Source organism: Rhinopithecus bieti, unplaced genomic scaffold (assembly GCF_001698545.2).
Source record: "Rhinopithecus bieti isolate Rb0 unplaced genomic scaffold, ASM169854v2 scaffold_2349, whole genome shotgun sequence".
NCBI classification, from domain to species: Eukaryota; Metazoa; Chordata; class Mammalia; order Primates; family Cercopithecidae; genus Rhinopithecus; species Rhinopithecus bieti.
In genome coordinates this window covers 860,160-879,078 of record NW_016804051.1, presented here as the reverse complement: position 1 = coordinate 879,078, position 18,919 = coordinate 860,160, and the positions used below count along the sequence as shown (strand labels likewise).

The window sequence follows — 18,919 nt, the reverse complement described above, 5'->3', positions numbered from 1 at the left end:
CTGGTATGCCTAAGCCTAAAAGGATATCTATGAACTATTGCAAAATGAAGAAAAGAAAAATGCAGAGTAATGTATAATAAATAATCGCTTTATCAGAATCTAAATTTTAGCAAGAGTCTCACCCGATTTGTATGCCAATTGAGATTGGGAAGCATTATTGTGTCTTTAAAAAAATTCATCATAAATCCACTAGAAAACTGTGATGAAATCCTATGCGGCAAAGGAAAGAAATGACATAAATACTGGCTTGGGGGGTGAAATTGAAAATAACAGTGTTTATAAGATGAATTCCCACCCTCTTAGAAAACATCCTAAAATTCAGATTGTTACACTTTAGTGATGCTATACTGTGCTTTTGTTTTAGATGGTCATTTTCTCGATAGTTGCTACTGATCTAAATGAATATGGATTTCTAGGGCTATTTTTTGGCACCATCTTATTACCTCCCTTCACATTGATTGGCTCTCTCTTCATTTTTTCTGGGGTAAGTAGTTCCACTTCTGTCCAGCGGTCATGAAATGTGTGACCATTTGAGAAAGCCATGAATATTGCAGAAATATAGGTAGAGTCCTCAGCTGTACACAGTTTAAAGGTCTCTGTCTTTGGAAAGTCAGTTCTCTTGCCATGCCTGGGTAAGGGGCATAGTCTGATTCAGTAGGAAGCCATGCTTTGGCTTATGAAAGTCAAAGGCAACTCCAGGGGAGTAGCAGTTTAGTTCTCATGAGAACGCTCACTGTTGGGAGCCCTACTGGGAGGCTAAAGAGATGCCCTTCTTTTGTTAAGTTTTGGATATGTTGGGTTGGAGAAATGTCAAGTAGCCAGTTAGATGCATGAGTTGGGAATTCAATGAGTCAGGGTATGTGTTGATTGGGGTTAAATCTAGATATTTGAGATTGATCCATTTACAGATGGTATGAAAGCCATGTGACAGTAATGTGACCTATGCAGTGAGTAGAAATAGAAATAAAAATGACATGACCTTAAACTCCAAAAAGGCCAATGACATGACCTTAAACTCCAAAATTTAGAGATTGGAAAGCAAATACATGACCTTGAACTCCAAAATTTAGAGGTTGTGAAGAGGAGGAGCCAGCAAATTCATTTGAGATGGAGCCAGGGAGATAGAGAACAAAAATGACAGGCTTCTGTGTGCTGGAAGCTCTTCTCAGATGCTCATAAGGGTATGTGCCAGATGGCAATAAAGAACATTTCAAGAAGGAGGGAATGATTAAACCATCAAATGCTACTGTGAGCTCTAGAAAGCTGACAACTGAAAAGAGACCATTGGCTTTGACTACCCGAACGTCATTGGTGATCTTAACAAGGTTGATTTTCATGAAAGTGTCAACACGAAAGCACAGTAAGAGTGAACTTAGTAGAAAATGTGAAGGGATAATGTGGTGACTGTGGGTAAAGGTAAGTATTTCTAGGAGATTTGACAAAAATGGTAGCAGAAAAATTCAAGAATAAATGAATAGGGAAAATAGATTTTTGTCTGTTTGTGCTAAGAAAAAAAATACCATGTTGATATTAGAGAAATTTACACTGGAAAAAAGAGATAGAGGTTATCTCATGAGTAAGTACATGAATAGCTGAGAAAAAATAGTATAAAGTCCATAAGTGGAGGGGGTGCTGTCCATAAAAGCAGGGACATTCCATATACTGAACATGAAATTATAATCAGATAATACAGACACTGGAGGCAGATAGTTTTGTGGCTTTGCTGGTAGAAAGATGAGATGATTCTCTTCTGACTGATTCTACATTTTTTAGGAAAGTAAGAGGGGGAAGTCACTAACTAACAGTGGCCAAGAGGGCTTGGGATTTTGAGAATTTGATGTGAAAAACTATTTCAGAGCATAGGTCAGTAGAATGGACAGACAGTGCCAAAGACCCTCTGCCCTACTTTTCAGTGAAGTCAGCAAAGTAGAGTTTTTCTTATTACAGTCTGCTTCTCAAATGCAGTTTAGGAAAGGCAGAGAGTTGGGTTCAATAAGGGTTGGATGCTTGGCAGTCAAATTTGACAAAAGAATAAGTGAGCAGTAGTTCTATATAAAAAGGAATTGAAGATATCATGGATTCTAAGCTAGAGAATGAAGTTAAGGACGTGAGGGTGATTATGGACAGCGGAAAAGGAGTTGGTGTGTTAGAAGTTCTCCAACTCCAAATTACAGAGTAAGAACATTAGCATAAGGATGCTGGAAAATTAAAATGTATTGGCAGAGGCTGGGTGCAGTGGCTCAAGCCTGTAATCCCAGCACTTTGGGAGTCTGAGACAGGTGGATCACCTGAGGCAGGGAGTTCGAGACCAGCCTGGCCAACATGGTGAAGCCCCATCTCTACTAGAAATACAAAAATTAGCTGGGTGTGGTAGTGGTTGCCTGTAATCCCAACTATTCAGGAGGCTGAGGCAGGAGAATTGCTTGAACCCAGCAGGCAGAGGCTACAATGAGCCGAGGTCATACCACTGCACACCAGCCTGGGCAACAGAGCAAAACTCTGTCTCAAAAAAAAACAAAATGTATTAGCAGAGAGAGTAGAGATCTGGGAGCCTGAGGTTCAGTTTGAATGAAGCGCAATTATTGAAAGTGGGCAACTGGGGCACTCAAGAAAACAAAATCATTTGAAATGATGCCATTCAATGTGGGAAAGTCATCTTCTCTAGATGGTGGTTGGCTGTGATAGAAATTTACTGCAAAGGGCTTAAAATTGCTCAGGAAATGTGTTGGTAAATATAGCTCAGGAAAGAAAATTGTCCGTTTGCCTTTTATTTGCAAAAGAGTGGAGGATGTTGGAAAAATGTACTTATATGTATACATGTGGAACTCTAGGGGAAGAACTTTGTCTTCAGTTTGAAAAAGATTGCCATGATTATTCTCAAAAGTGGCTATAAGAGGGCAAGAGCAACATAAAGATTTCAGGGTTCTTGGGTGCATCATCGAGGGAAGACCACAAATGAAGAGAGAAATACAGGCAAGGTTAGAGGAGAGGCTTTGTCTTAAGACAGTCTTGCCATTGCTTCAGAGTCCTGCCAGCACCAGCCCAGGATTCTCCTAACAGAGCAAATCCTGCTGACTCACAGTGTTACATACAAAGGCATCCCAGCCTAGAGACACACTGGAAGCAAAGAAGACATACTGCACAGTCTGAAATTAACTTTTACATGATATCCAAGGGAGCATCAGGTAGAATGGTTGTAAGGCCATTGAATAGGCATCAATTTATCTTAAGTGGGATAAATTCCTTGAATAAATAAAGAGGGTTCACCTGAATACACTTACTACTCATTTTACAGATTTCTCCCGACTCCATGGATTACTTAGGAGCTTCAGAATCTGAAATTGTATTCCTGGCACTGCTAATAGTAAGAAGACATTTTTTTCAACATTCTTGCATGAGGAAACACAACCTTTGTATGTTTTGAGCTTCTCTGAATTTCATCAAATTAAGAAGGTTTGGACATTTTAGGCATTTGAAGCAACACACACACACACACGATGGCTTTTAACCTGGACCCCTATTATTATTATTATTATTATTATTATTATTATTATTATTAAGATGGAGTTTCGATCTTGTTGCCCAGGCTGGAGTGCAATGGCACGATCTCAGTTCACTTCAACCTCTGCCTCCTGGGTTCAAGCAATTCTTCTTCCTCAGCCTCTCGAGTAGCTGGGATTACAGGCATGCACCACCATGTGTGGCTAATTTTGTATTTTTAGTAGAGATGGGGTTTCCCTATGTTGGTCAAGATGGTCTCGAACTCCCAACCTCATGTGATCCACCTGCCTCGGCCTCCCAAAGTGCTAGGATTACAGGCGTGAGCCAATGCGCCCAGCGCTGGACCCCTGTCTTTACAATAATCATCTGTCATGGGTAGTACTGGTTTCACTTCCTACTATTATATTTCTGTTAGGGCTCTCTCTGAATAGCAGTGAGGCTAACTTTGACAGTTTCAAAGAATATTAAATAGGTTGTCTTTCAGCCTTGAAAAAATGAATGTTATCAAATCAAATTTTTATATAATCAAACTCCTTAAATTAATTCTAATATTGAAATCATTGTACTTATAGTGATACTAATTTTGATTGTCTTTTTTCCCTAGCCTTACCTTCATTTTCTCATTTTTCTTTTCATTCTGCGATGTCTGGAAACGAACTGCAGGAAGAAATTAATGAGAAAAGATCCTGTGTTCAGGTTGAGAAAATCAAATAGAATTTCATGTTTCATTCTGATATTCATTTTAAGAACTTTTAATATGCTGAATTAAGTAAAAGGCACTTCAGAGGATGATTTTTAAAGACTGTAATATATAAAATTCTTATAACCGATAATATAGGAATATATACTGAGCTTACAATCTAGAGAGAGAGACCACATTAGCACACACGAGACACTGGAAAATTAAGGCAGACTATAATTTTACTGTAGAGGAAAGTTCTACGTAAGAGGTAGAATCTCTAAAATAATGGGTAAATACAGAAAAGCATTGGAAAAGTTAAGCCAATCCAGGAAGGAAGAGTAGTTTGTGCAATAAGAACAAGGATGAGATGAAGGCACCAGGAGCTCCTTTGTAGGCTTGTGCTGGGGGATAATGAAAAACGAAAGGGAGGCTGGATATTGGAGGATCTTGAAACAGAAAAGCATAGGGAAGGTTTTGCAAATTACATAATGGGAAACCAAGACACCAATGTGTCTCGAACACTTGGCCTTCCATACAAAATATAAACCAAGCTTGTCTAATTTTTGTGGTAGCAGAGAAGAGTGACAAGATGACAGCCATGTTTTAGGAAACCAACGGGCAGCCGGAATGTCAGAGCATAGTACAAGGAAGAGATAAAAGAATGAGCAGGAATCAATGGTGGGATGATGAAGGCAAGCACGAGTCTGTAGCAGAGAGGAAAGAGTGATTCTGTCACACATTCCCAAGAAGTGACTGTGCTCAGTAAGTAATTAAACATTGGTATGGTGATTAGATATCCTGGATTCTCTGGGACACATCCTTGATTCCAAATCTTTGGACACATGGTTCTCACAGAGACCTCAGAATTCCAAAATAACTGTTGTCAAAACTACAGTTCCTAGATTCCTTTCCTCATGCAACTCTGCTTCAAAATCCTTTGGCAGAGGGTGTATACCACTTTCTTCTTTGAAAGAAAACTCACCATCAACAAGGAGAATTAAGCTTCGGTAAAAGCAAAGATGATAGTAGGATATAATGACTCTACTCCTTGAAGGAAACTAGGCTGTTTGAAAGGCAGATGGTGCAAGTAGAAGAATAGAGAGGAATTAATCTACACAAAAAATTGGAAGTATAGGGAAAATTCATTAATTTTGATACAAGATTTTTAACCTGAAGTTTATCATTATCACACTGTTTTGATTTCAGAATTTCTCCAAGAAGCAACGCTGTTTTTCCAAACCCAGAGGAGCCTGAAGGAGAGGAGGAAGATATCCAGATGGAAAGAATGAGAACAGCGAATGCTATGGCTGTCAGAGACTTTGATGAGGTAGAACTCAGAAATGTTCTTCATCGAATATTTTTTTTCTGACAGATAAACCTTCTAAGTTTAGTTTTTGAAAAACACTTGGGTTCTTTCACTCTTACACATACAGCTTATTACTTGACTTCAGTGGGTATGCAAGGCCCACAAATCTAAGAGAGCAAAGAAAACACACACAATGCACTTTGGGAGGCTGACGTGGGAAGATCACTTAGGGCCAGGTGTTTGAGACCAGCCTGGGCAACAAGTAAGATCCCATCTCTACAAAATGAAAAATAAAAAAAAAATTAGAAGAGCGTGGTGGCATGTGTCTGTAATCCTAGCTACTCAGAAGTCTGAGGCTGGATGATCACTTGAGCCTGAGAGTTCAAAGCTACAGTGAGCTATAAGTGCACCATTGCACCTCAGCTTGGGTGACAGAGTAAGACCCTGTCTCAAGAAACACACGTACGTGCACACATACACAGAGACTTTGACTTACATCAATTTATTTTTCAGGGTCACAGTTTTGATAAGTACAGCTAAACATTACAAAACTTAAGTAAGATTTTGTGTTTTATAACCAAAGTAAAGCTTATTGCAAGTCACTCAGAGAGAGCTTGTCTGACGTGTATATGTGTTTGTGTGCATGATTGTTTATGGGAGTGTGTGTCTTATCAAATCTGTTGGTTCAGTGACTGTCTCTCTTCCTGCTCTCCAAAGAACAAATCCCAGAATATGGTGCAAATGCCCTTTCCTTGTAGGAATATAGACTGTGAGAGTTCACTTGAAAATGGCAGTTTCTAGGGGAAGAAGTGGTTTGATTCATGATTCTGTATAAGGAAATGTTTGGTGACAAGAGTGAGGAGCATTCTCTCAGTTCAAGATGAGAATAAAGTCCTGTTGCTATTTGCTTGTCTTTACAGACACCCGTCATCATTGCCAGCTGTCTACGGAAGGAATATGCAGGCAAAAAGAAAAATTGCTTTTCTAAAAGGAAGAAAAAAATTGCCACAAGAAATGTCTCTTTTTGTGTTAAAAAAGGTTGGAAACAGTAATTCCGTTAGTAGAGCAATCTTGAATCTGAAGACTGGATTATTCAGGGAATAAGAGTGTCTGAATCTGGGGCATCTATTGACAAACGCAGCAGGCTAAGGCTGCTCCTTCTGCTTGAAAGCCTCAGTTGAAATGATAACGACATTTTTTCTTTACATAGGAAGACAGTTATGTCTGTTCTGTAGCACAAACAGACAGAACAACAAAAATGAAAAGAGGTGGTCTTTCTGTTAAGAAGGATGGTATAGTTTTAGGTAATTTTATTGTGGTGAATACTACACAGAAGGGAGCCAACGGAGGCATAGCAGTGCTTTCTTCATTCCCCCAAAACAGCACATTTTGTGAAAGTGGTGGTGGGGTGTTCAGTACAACAGGCTTTGGAATCAAAATATGTTACAACTTACAGCTCAGCCTCTTACTATCTGTATGACGTGGGGCAAGTTATTTATCCTCTTTAAGTCTTAGCTTCCTCATCTGTAAAATGAAGCTAGTTATAATGCTCAGGTGTGTGTGTGTGTGTGAAAGAGAGAGAGAGAGAGAGGAATAAGTGAAATAACGTATGCAGCACATTTCACATAGCACTTGACACACAGTGAGCCCTCAGATGGTATTTGCTTTTATTTTTGTTGCACTTGTTTGTATATTTCTGAGCATACCACTTTCTTTCAGGCGAAGTTATAGGGCTGTTAGGACACAATGGAGCTGGTAAAAGTACAACTATTAAGATGATAACTGGAGACACAAAACCAACTGCAGGACAGGTCAGTAAAACACACAGGAATGTGGTCATTAGTGCTACCTCGGATAAACATTTTACAATGAATATTGATGGCAATAATAGACTATGTAGTTGATCCTTAATCACTTAGTGTGATTTATGCATTGAGTAAAGAGGATTGATTAAAAATTTATGTCTTTAATTCCAAAAACAGTTTGTTTCTGAGAAGGGCTACATATCATATATACTACGCCTTTTATTGAGTGAGAAATAAAGATATTAAAAGGAAATATATCTTCCTCAAAGTCAGATATCTTTGCTTTATTGATTTATGTATCCCATGAACTTTGTTGAATTTAATGGCCTCACCCAGCATGACACTAGAAACCACTGTCAGAATAATGACAACTCCTGCTTATGTGGTTGCAGAGTCATGAGTCTTCATATTTAATGACTGTCCTCTACCTATATAATTAAAGATTATGTGTGACCCGTGTAACAATAAGAGTCCATTAGCTAGTAAAACTTCATAGGTCTTTAAGAAGGTGTATACCACAGAAACTTTCTTACAATTATTGAAACATTTCTTGGCCCTGATTATGTAATGTAGTGACAGAGCAGTTGAGGGTATTATTGCAGATACATTGACATTCTTGAAGGACAATGGTGATTCTGGGCTAATGGTAAAAGATCCAGGGTTTATTAAGACAAGAGAAATCAGATGTAATTTAAAAAATGGATAATTACCTAAATCGCAAAGCAAAAACTAGAATAATATATGAGTACCACTTGGTGATATGACTAGGCCAAGTTTGGGGAAAATGATGGACAGAAGCCAAAGGACCACAACTTCGAAGAGAAAATGCTATTGACCTTTAACATGAGGTCAATGTCAGAGGGAGTGTTTACGAAGGAAGGTCGCACAGTGGTGTTCATTGCTACAGAGGTTTCCTGTCCTTCCATTTCCACTCTTGCCTCACACCGCAGCAAGAACAGTCTTTAAAAATGCAAATGAGGGCTGGGCATGGTGGCTCCCACCTGTAATCCCAGCACTTTGGGACACCGAGGTGGGCAGATCACCTGAGGTTGGGAGTTTGAGACCAGCCTGACCAATATGGAGAAAGGTAGATCCCAGCTTCAAGTCCCAGATTTACCTTGTTGTGACCTTGTACAAGTTTCATAATCCATGCTGGTGTTAATTTTCTGTATGTAAAACATCAATGATAAAATGAACATCTAACACATACAGGGGTTCTGTAAGGATAGGATAATGCAATTAAACATATATCATATGCTTAGATAATGGCACATAGCAAGTACTGAGGACACATTAGACGTTGTTATTATTGTAAAGCATAGTCTGCCTCATAAAAATAATAAATGCTGTCATGTATATATTGGTTCCTATGGGCTAAACACAGTGCTAAAAGTTTTTTGCTTATATCTTAGTTCAGGATTTCTCAACCTTGATTATTATGTACTTGATAATGTCATTTTGTTGTGGGGAGCTGTTCTGTGCATACTAGGATGTTTGGCAGCACCCTTTGCCTCTACTTACTAGATGCCAGTAATAGTGTTTTCCCAATGCATATACACATGAATTGTGGCAACCAAATGTATCTCCAGACATTGTTAAATATCTCCTAGGAGGAGGATTCCCCTGGCTGAGAACCACTGCCTTATTGCAAGATAAATCCTATAATTTTAACTATCACTGGCGAAACAGGTTTCTCAACAGGTATCTATTCCTGTGAATATTTGGATCAGTGAATGAAGCCAAGTAAAAGCTACTCGAATCAGCAACCTTGAGTTCAATCATGGTCATGGAATTGGTAATAAAGTCTACACTATAATGGACAACCATGGAATGTCTGCCTTTTAAAGTGGGCTTTTACCACCTTTTCCCCAGAACTAAGTGATTGCTGATTTGCATTTGTGCACTTAGCACCTGTGTGTGTGAAGAGACAGGCATCACTGAAGTATGCACGTACGTGCACATACATATACGTGACATTTGGGATAGAATCTGATAATGAACTTATTTCGTGTAGGTGATTTTGAAAGGGAGTGGCGGAGGGGACCCCCTGGGCTTCCTGGGGTACTGCCCTCAGGAGAACGCACTGTGGCCCAACCTGACAGTGAGGCAGCACCTGGAGGTGTACGCCGCCGTGAAAGGGCTCAGGAAAGGGGATGCAACGATCGCCATCACACGGTACCTGGGGCTGGGGGGCACTCCCCTTCTTTGCTGAGGGCATTTGTATTAATGACATACACACAAAATGAAGACAGGTAGGTGCTAATTGATGACCCCATGCTTGTGGGAGAAGACTTGGTCATCTAGAACTCCATTCAGTGTTGTTTTCTCTCACTTTGAGCCTGGAGAGAAAAATGTTTATTGATTATTCTTTTTCTTTTCTTTTCTTTTCTTTTCTTTTTTTTTTTTTTTTTTGAGATGGAGTCTGGCTCTGCCGCCCAGGCTGCAGTGCTCACTGCAACCTCCACTTCTTGGGTTCAAGTGATTCTTGTGCCTCAGCCTCCCAAGTAGCTGGGATTACAGGCACCCGCCATCATGCCGGGTTAATTTTTGTATTTTTGTAGAGACGGGGTTTCAGCATGTTGGCCAGGCTAGTCTTGAACTCTTGACCCTCAGGTGATCTGCCCACCTTGGCCTCCCAAAGTGCTGGGATTACAGGTGTGAGCCACCGTGCCCAGACTGATTATTCTTGGTTTTTATTTGTTTGTTTGTTTTGTTTTTTGAGACGGGGTCTTGCTCTGTCATCAGGCTGGAGTACAGTGGTGCAATCTCGGCTCACTGCAACCTCCGCCTCCCAGGTTCAAGCAATTCTCCTGCCTCAGCCTCCTGAGTAGCTGGGACTACAGGTGCACGCCACCACGCCCAGCTAATTTTTGTAATTTTGGTAGAGACAGGGTTTCACCATGTTGACGAGGATGGTCTCGATCTCTTGACCTTGTGAACCGCCCTCCTCAGCCTCCCAAAGTGCTAGGATTACAGGCGTGAGCCACTGCGCCCAGTCGAGCCTAATTATTCTCAATATGGAAAGACATCATTGAAAATATGAGTTTGATGACTATGAAAGGTTCATAAAGTACCTAGATGGTTTAAATTTTATGACCACTCTGACCATTTGTGAACACCTTCCCCACTGTCGTGTTTCTCCTGATTTGCTCATTCTCCCATGTACATTCGCCAGTGTTGGGATCATGTGGATTGACTCTGTTTTCTTCAGATTAGCGGACGTGCTCAAGCTGCAGGACCAGCTGAAGGCTCCTGTGAAGACCTTGTCAGAGGGAATAAAGCGAAAGGTATGGGCAGGGCTTGGTGTTGCTCTGCAAGTGCCATAGATGGGAACCAGAGGGGCTGTTCCTCCCGTTGCAGCTGTGCTTCATGCTGAGCATCCTGGGGAACCCGTCAGTGGTGCTTCTGGATGAGCCATCAACCGGGATGGACCCCGAGGGGCAGCAGCAAATGTGGTGAGGTGCTATCATGAGCAACCACTGCATGAGTGTATTGATCCTGTGAGAACTGGTCTGCAAAATCATTGTTTGCTCAGAAAGGGAAAGACACACACAGTATCAGGAAAAGCAATATTCTAGGAAAATAAATTATCTGATTTCAAATCACAACCAGCTTTTATTCAGAAGAAAAAGCTGTATTATCTCACCCTAATATTTGCTTGAATAAATTTTGTGTCTGTTCCTACATGAAACATTTTTATACAGTCAAATCCATCGATAATTAAGCTTTAAATCTTTCTGCAACATCACCTGATATACAGTTCTTATGGAGGAAAAAACATTCCAAATCTTTGATATATTTTTTAATTATTTTTGGGAAATTTCTGAATTCTGTCATTTTGTACCTATAGGGAGTATGTCATGATTATCTAGCTTTTTAGTAAATTCTCCTAATTTTCTTTGCTCCCACTGCATTCTCATAAATATTCCTGAACTTAATATTTTTATAAATAGCATCTTACCCAATATCATTTTCTATGCTCTGAATTATATACTCTAACCAATAGTTTGGTTATTTCCACGCCTGTCATCCCTACACACACCCCTTCTTTGTTTAGTCTGAATTCGCTGCATGTTTCATCGGTGCATTGATGGAAACTTCTTTTAAAAAATTCCAGATACCTTGAGTATATCCATGAGTTTGTGTTTTCCCTTGACTTAACTTTAGGCAGGTGATTCGGGCCACCTTTAGAAACACGGAGAGGGGCGCCCTCCTGACCACCCACTACATGGCAGAGGCCGAGGCAGTGTGTGACCGAGTGGCCATCATGGTGTCGGGAAGGCTGAGGTGAGTGCCTGTCAAAGCCGGCGCTCAACCCCCAGGTTGTGAGCTATGAACAAAGTTTGTTTCCCTGAACCAGCCTACCCATTGTGAGGAGCTAGCATGGCTACTCCCAACTCTATGTGGCCTTACTCTGGCCTCCAGAGGCTGAACATCACAAGCCATACATTTTTCTCTTTTCTTCCTTGACTTTATCCTTCTCTTACCTCCAGATGTATCGGTTCCATCCAACACCTGAAAAGCAAATTTGGCAAAGATTACCTGCTGGAGATGAAGGTGAAGAACCTGGCACAAGTGGAGCCCCTCCATGCAGAGATTCTGAGGCTTTTCCCCCAGGCTGCTCGGCAGGAAAGGTAGACACAGGTGTTTTGTTTTATCACAGTCCTTGGTTTCTGTGTCTGTATTTCCACTATGATGACAGAATAAGAGCTTTATCTTCTCTTTCTTTAACTCTATGGTAATTGCAAGTACTTTACTTAGAGAAAATTCAATTCCAAGGGCTCCCACAAGAGGGAAATAAGAGAACAAAGTGCTGAATTGAAAGCTGACTCTTGTAAGAGAATCAGCATGCATGGGGGCTCTAACATGCGCCACATACTTTCTGATGCATGCATGCACTTAGGTCATCTCAGGGGTTCCTTCCAGAGGGTAAAACCATCCCTCATTAAAGGAGGTCACCTTCACAAAGCCCATGCCAGAGTGCCAGGCATCAGTCAAAGTTCAGTGAATAGTGTCTCTTAACATTTCTATATATTATTATCAGTAAAATCAACTGAGGCTCAGAGTGTGGAGACAGCAGTAGAATCTAGTTCTTTTTACTGAAATGCTACTCTCTTCTCACTAAGAAGAAGGGTAAGTAGTTCTGCTTCTTCCCTTCATAAGGCACAGGGGCTGTCAATTTCCTTCCCTTTGTCTTTCATTCCTCCTCTTAGTAGATTGACTTCTTGCTGATCAAAGAGCACTTACATTATGAGTGTCTCTCTAACACCATACAGATGTGAATATTTAAACAAGTTGTTGACGATATTGTTGCTCCTTTTAATTGTTTTATCTTTATTTTTTGAGACAGGATCTCACTCTGTCACCCAGTCTAAAGTGCAGTGGTGCAATCACCGCTCACTGCAGCCTCAATCTCATGGGCTCAAGTGGTCCTCCTGCCTCAGCCTCCATGGTGGCTTGAAATACAGGCATACACCACCATGCCTGGCTAATTTTTAAGTTTTTTTGTGGAGATGGGATCTCAATCTGTTTCCCAGACTGGTCTCAAACTCATAGGTTCAAGCAATCTTCCCCTCTTGGCCTCCCAAATTGCAGTGGTTACAGGAATCATGAGTCACCGTGCCTAGCCTTGTTGCCCTTTTTAGACTTGTACCCATCAGGAGTTGCAACCTTGACACCTGGAGTTCAGCCTCACTCTCTTCCCTTCACAGGTTCTCCTTCCTGATGGTCTATAAGTTGCCTGTTGAGGATGTGCGACCTTTATCACAGGCTTTCTTCAAATTAGAGATAGGTAAGAGTGACTGTTTAGAGACAAAACTCTGGGAAATGGACAAACCTAAATCTGATATAAAACCACTATTTAAAAAATGCATAAACATAGAATTATGCTATCACATCATTAATACATTACTAAGACTGCTAATTCAGTGTGTTTCAATAAGGGGTGATTTGGCAATTATCTGGGAAGATTTGGGGTTCTTACAAGTGGGGACAGAGAGGTTGGATGCAACTGGTTTCTAGTGGGTGGAGGCCGGGGATGATGCTAAACACCCTACAATGCATTGGTCATCCATCACAGGAAAGAATGATCAACCAAAATGTCATTAGAGCTGGGGCTAAGGAATCCTACTGTAATTGAACAAGGTTCTGGGAGAAAGAGACCATTGCCATTGACATTCAGGCATAGATTATCCACAAATTCATACAAGCAGAAACATATGAATTTGTTTTTTGCCTCTATGTATTGTTTGATAGCCATCTATTAATCGTTGCAGATAAGGAGGTTCCTGTCTCTGTTTAGGTGTGTTAATCTGTGACTCATTTTAGACCCTTGGATTTTGGTCTTTGCATACTGCATTGATGTATCAGGGGCTTGGTTTTTCCCTGTCATGTTAGTGTATGAAATCTGATGAGTTAGTGTATGAAACCTCATGCCCCATCTTGAGCTGTACTTTCTGGCTTGTCACCCGCCTTCATCAGAGGCCTCAAGCATCCTAGCTTTTTGTTTGTTTGTTTGTTTGTTTGTTTGTTTTGAGATGGAGTCTTGCTCTGTCACCAGGCTGGCAGGCTGGAGTGGTGCAATCTCGGCTCACTGCACCTCTGCCTCCTAGGTTCAAGCAATTCTCCTGCCTCAGCCTCCCAAGCAACTGGGACTACAGGTGCCCGCCAGCACACCCAACTAATTGTTGTATTTTTGGGAGAGACAGAGTTTCAACATGTTGGCCAGGATGGTCATCCTAGCTTTTAATGAGATTCTTCTTGAGACAGGATTAGGATCACCCAAATAGGTTTTCATTTCACTTTCTCATCCTGTTGGTCAACCTCACCCTGTGGTCTATGTGGCCATTTTTCACACTGACCACACTGACCATTATGCCCCGATGGCTGGTTGGCATCTTTCCAGTTGGAAGGATTCCACAGTGAGATCAACAGGAAGTATTTTATAATGGATTAGGAACAGAGATTGATGTTTCAGGAAGGCTGCCTCCCTAGAGGCTTTTTTAAAAAGCCTACTCATGTTTCTGATTTCAAAAGTGTTCTCTCCCACCTCAAATTCCTTCTGCAGTACTTAATTTGCTAAAAGTGAAATTCTCATTTAGGGGGAAAACAACTATTTATCAGAATTTCTTGCTCCAATATGTGAAGATGACATAAAGTACAAAATGTGGAGATGTAAGCTAGCATTTTTTCCTCCAAATGTTCTTGGACACCGTTACATTCTCAGGTGCCATACACTTATTGAATGGGCTAGGCACAGTGTCGTCCAAGCAAAATGCCTGCTCCATGGCAATCCCTTTGCCTTGTTGCATAGATTCATTCTTTCCTACCACCAATCTCTTCTGGGTAATGTAAACTCCAGCAAAACCCTAGCCTCACATGCCCTTTCCAGGTCATACTTGCTTCAAATTTGGAGACCTACAGCTAGGAAGGTGACATGGTCAGTTTTATGTTTTTTCTTTCTCTATTTCCTCCATGACTCATAAATGAATGTTTTGGGCCTCTCCAGGGTGTAGTGTAGGAGGAAAAAAGAAAAGATAATATGGCATCAGAGCTTGATCTGATCATTAGAGCTATGATATCACATTGGGATCTCCAGTATAGAAATGAGGAATTGCTGGCCCTTTCTTTTATTGGATGCTTTTATGGGTTCCTTGATGACTTTCTTTCCCCTCTCATCTATTATCTCTGACTACAGCTCCCTGGGGTGGGTGATGCATCCTGCTTTTGGCTGCTGTGACCACCTGGCAGCCCCTGAGTCCCTTCCTTGAAACCCCTTTACCTTTCCAGGTGATCTTCCCAAGATACCTCCCCTTTGAACTCCATGAGAAACACACAAGCATCTTTGCTTCTCTAAACTCTACAAGTACAGGGAAGTCAGCCACCCACTGTATTTCTTCTTCACGTGTTTCCAGATATAAGATAGGGACTAGTCCTATGTCTAAGGAAAGAAGAAAGAAAATGCCACAGCAGTTTGACACTGTCCAAAAGAAATATTTGCCTTCCAGTCTTATTTTTCCATTCATTATCTTCCTCTTCTTATGTATCTACATGGTTGGGGTCTCAGTCATAGTTCAAATTGGTAAACAGATGGTAAACTCAAAATAGGATAATTCAAGGAACTTGTGTTTGTCAGAAGACTCTATCGGGGGAAACCCCACCCCCAATATTTAACGTGGGTTCTTTTCTATTTCCCTAAGTGTGAGCTGGTCTGAGAAATAAAGGGAAAGAACACAAAGGAGAGAAATTTAAAAACTGGGGGTCTGGGGAAGACATCACATGTTGGCAGGTTCCGTGATGCTCCCCAAGTCATAAAACCAGCAAGTTTTTATTAGCTATTTTCAAAAGGGGAGTGCACGAATAGGGTGTGGGTCACAGAGATCACATGCCTCACAGGGTAATAAAACATCACAAAGCAAATGGAGGCAGGGCGAGATCACAGGACCACAGGATGGGGCAAAATTAAAATTGCTAATGAAGTTTCGGGCACACATTGTCATTGATAACATCTTATCAGGAGACAGGGTTTGAGAGCAGACAACCTGTCTGACCAAAATTTATTAGGCAGGAATTTCCTTGTCCTAATAAGCCTGGGAGCACTACAGGAGACCGGGGCTTATTTCATCCCTTCGGCTTCAACCGTAAAAGATGGCCGCCCCCGCGGGGCCATTCATAGGCCTACCCTCAGGGACACATTCTCTTTCTCAGGGATGTTCCTTGCTGAGAGAAAGAATTCAGTGATATTTCTCCTATTTGCTTTTGAAAGAAGAGAAATATGGCTCCGTTCTGTTCGGCTCACTAGCAGTCAGAGTTCAAGGTTATCCCTCTTGTTCCCTGAACATCGCTGTTACCCTGTTCTTTTTTCAAGGTGCCCAGATTTCATATTGCTCAAACAAACATGCTCTACAAACAATTTGTGTAGTTAACACAATCATCACAGAGTCCTGAGGCTACATACATCCTCCTCAGTTTATGAATATGACGGGATTAAGAGATTAAAGACAGGCATAGGAAATCACAAGAGTATTGATGGAGAAGTGATAAGTGTCCACGGAATCTTCACAATTTATGTTCAGAGATTGCAGTAAAGATAGGTGTAAGAAATTATAAAAGTATTAATTTGGGGAACTAATAAATGTCCATGAAATCTTCACAACTTACGTTCTTCTCTCGTGGCTTCAGCCGGTCCCTCCGTTCAGGGTCCCTGACTTCCCGCAACGAGACTCTTTGCAAAGGTACATGAAACAGTGCAATTACCTGAGACGAGAAACGGTAGAAGTGTTACCATTCTTATGTCCAAAGGGACTAAGAGAGGAAGCAGTGACCTGAACTTGAGGGTAGAGTCATGTAGAACCTACTACCTTGAGAGAAACAAGGCACACACTTGGTGTCAGGGAGGAAGTGAAAGAATAAATGCCTTGACCTCCTGTATCCCCTGTCCTTCCTGATGGGCTTGCCATTGGTGACATCCACCAGAAGATATCTGTTACATCAGCCTTTGGAGTAGACAAGAATGAGGGCTGGTATAGAGGGGTACGTGGTCATCGTCTAGCACAGAGGGTACCATCTCTTAGCTTGTTCTGCACAGATGCTCTGGAACCTCTGATACTGCTTTCTAGTTTTGTGGTGCCTCTACCAATACTCTAGACGAATGGGGTGGAGTATCCTTCCTGTTATATGACTATATCATGCATTTGCTTTCCCATATTTAGTCTAAGAATACTTATTACCTTATCTTTTATGTTTAAGATCTACTTGCATGTATTTTGGTTCATAACTTAGTAAAACTCACTGAAAAAAAATAGAATTCCTAATGTATGTTCATTCTTATGCAGTTAAACAGAGCTTCGACCTGGAGGAGTACAGCCTTTCACAGTCTACTCTGGAGCAGGTGGGTCATTTTTAGTGATTCTATATCATCTATGAAATATACCTGTATAATGCATTCACTTGGAGCTGCAGGAGGCAGTATGGCGTTGTTCTCCTCTCTTTACTGCTTTCCTTCCTTTTAGGTTTTCCTGGAGCTCGCCAAGGAGCAGGAGCTGGGTGTTCTTGAAGATGACTTTAATCCCTCGGTGAAGTGGAAGCTCCTCCCTCAGGAAGAGCTTTAAAGCTCCAAATACCCCATGTCTGTCTTTAATCCTGTGACTCTTTAAAAGATAATATTTTATAGCCTTAATACACCTTATCTCAGAGGTAGTACAAAATGCCTTTGAAACTCATGCAATAATTATCCTCAATAGTATTTCTTACAGCGAGACAACAGGGGATGTCGGTGAGGGTGATGGTAGGGCATAAGGCTAAGCCACACCACGCAGCCTTTGTGCCAGCAACCAAATCCCATGTTTCCTACTGTGTTAAGTTCAAAAATGCATTTATTATAGAATTGTCTACCTTTCTGAGGATTTCATGGAGAATGCTTAATTTTCTTTCTCTGAACTTCAAAATATTAAACATTTTCTTATGTTTTTGATTAAAGTATAAATTAAGACATCCCGTTGACTTTCGGGTAAGGGGAGTCAATTGATTACCCAGCAGCACAGTATTTGCTTTTTATAATTCACTTTTAAAATACTTATTCTTAATTCACTGGTTTTCCTTTTCTGTCATTTTTCAGAGTTTAGATTGTGAGTCCATGTTTTGTCTGTTGTGCCTTTAAAGCAAATTTGAGATCTATATCCTTCTACTATAAATATACATGCACACGTATGTTTATTGCAGCACTGTTTACAATAGCAAAGACTGGGAACCAACCCCAAATGCCCATCAATGATAGACTGGATAAAGAAAATGTGGCACATATACACCGTGGAATACTATGCAGCCATAGAAAGGGATGACTTCATGTCCTTCGCAGGGACATGGATGAAGCTGGAAACCATCATCTTCAGCAAACAAACAGAGGAACAGAAAACCAAACACTGCATGTTCTCACTCGTAAGTGGGAGTTGAACAATGAGAACACATGGACACAGGGAGGGGAACATCACACATTGGAGCCTGTTGAGGGGTGGGGGGCTAGGGAAGGGATAGGAGAAATACATAATGTAGATGATGAGTTGATGGGTGCAGCAAACCACCATGGCACATGTATGCCTGTGCAACAAACCTGCACATTCTGCGCATGTACCCCAGAACTTAAAGTATAATAAAAATAAATAAATAATTTCAGTAAGAACCTGAATGATCATGTTGAACATATATATACATATATATATGTTATATATAAGTTTGAAACATATTTGTTTTTCTATGTTTTTTTAATGATGCAAGGGTATACTCTTATGCAAAGAATTAAAACTTCATAGGTCTTAATTTCCCATATCTCTATATATTATGACCTATCCAACTGGTAACCCTATAAACACCTTAAAATAAACACAATATATTTGTATACTCTTATTTAGGTGAGTTTTTGTTGTTGTTAATACTATTACTATTGCTATCTAATTGAACACTTGAAGGCAGTTGTGTGAAAGACCTTGGCTTTGATTTTAGTTGTTTCTTACATTCTTCTAGATTTTAAAAATAAAACGCTTCCATCAACCTATGAGAATATTCATATGAGACCTTGGGCCAAGGGCCCCAGACTTCTTTTTTTTTTTTTTTTTTTTTTTTTTTTTTTTT

The 18,919-nt window shown here is 40.6% G+C and overlaps 1 protein-coding gene across 3 annotated transcripts in view; it reads left to right on the top strand.

Annotated features, from left to right (window-relative positions):
- Positions 1–18,694, top strand: part of ABCA9 (ATP binding cassette subfamily A member 9) — an 81,437-nt gene extending 62,743 nt beyond the window's left edge. For 2 of the 3 annotated variants that reach the window (XM_017863684.1, XM_017863688.1), the window contains 14 exons: positions 365–484; positions 3,296–3,364; positions 4,106–4,197; positions 5,390–5,510; positions 6,410–6,527; positions 7,209–7,300; positions 9,309–9,469; positions 10,506–10,581; positions 10,655–10,749; positions 11,462–11,581; positions 11,788–11,928; positions 13,006–13,085; positions 17,128–17,183; positions 17,305–18,694. In XM_017863684.1, the coding sequence (XP_017719173.1) occupies positions 365–484; positions 3,296–3,364; positions 4,106–4,197; positions 5,390–5,510; positions 6,410–6,527; positions 7,209–7,300; positions 9,309–9,469; positions 10,506–10,581; positions 10,655–10,749; positions 11,462–11,581; positions 11,788–11,928; positions 13,006–13,085; positions 17,128–17,183; positions 17,305–17,403 (1,440 nt within the window). In that variant the 3' untranslated portion in view covers positions 17,404–18,694. The remainder of the gene's footprint in view (positions 1–364; positions 485–3,295; positions 3,365–4,105; positions 4,198–5,389; positions 5,511–6,409; positions 6,528–7,208; positions 7,301–9,308; positions 9,470–10,505; positions 10,582–10,654; positions 10,750–11,461; positions 11,582–11,787; positions 11,929–13,005; positions 13,086–17,127; positions 17,184–17,304) is intronic. The other variant, XM_017863678.1, reaches the window with a different exon arrangement.
- The last annotated feature ends 225 nt before the right edge of the window (positions 18,695–18,919 follow it).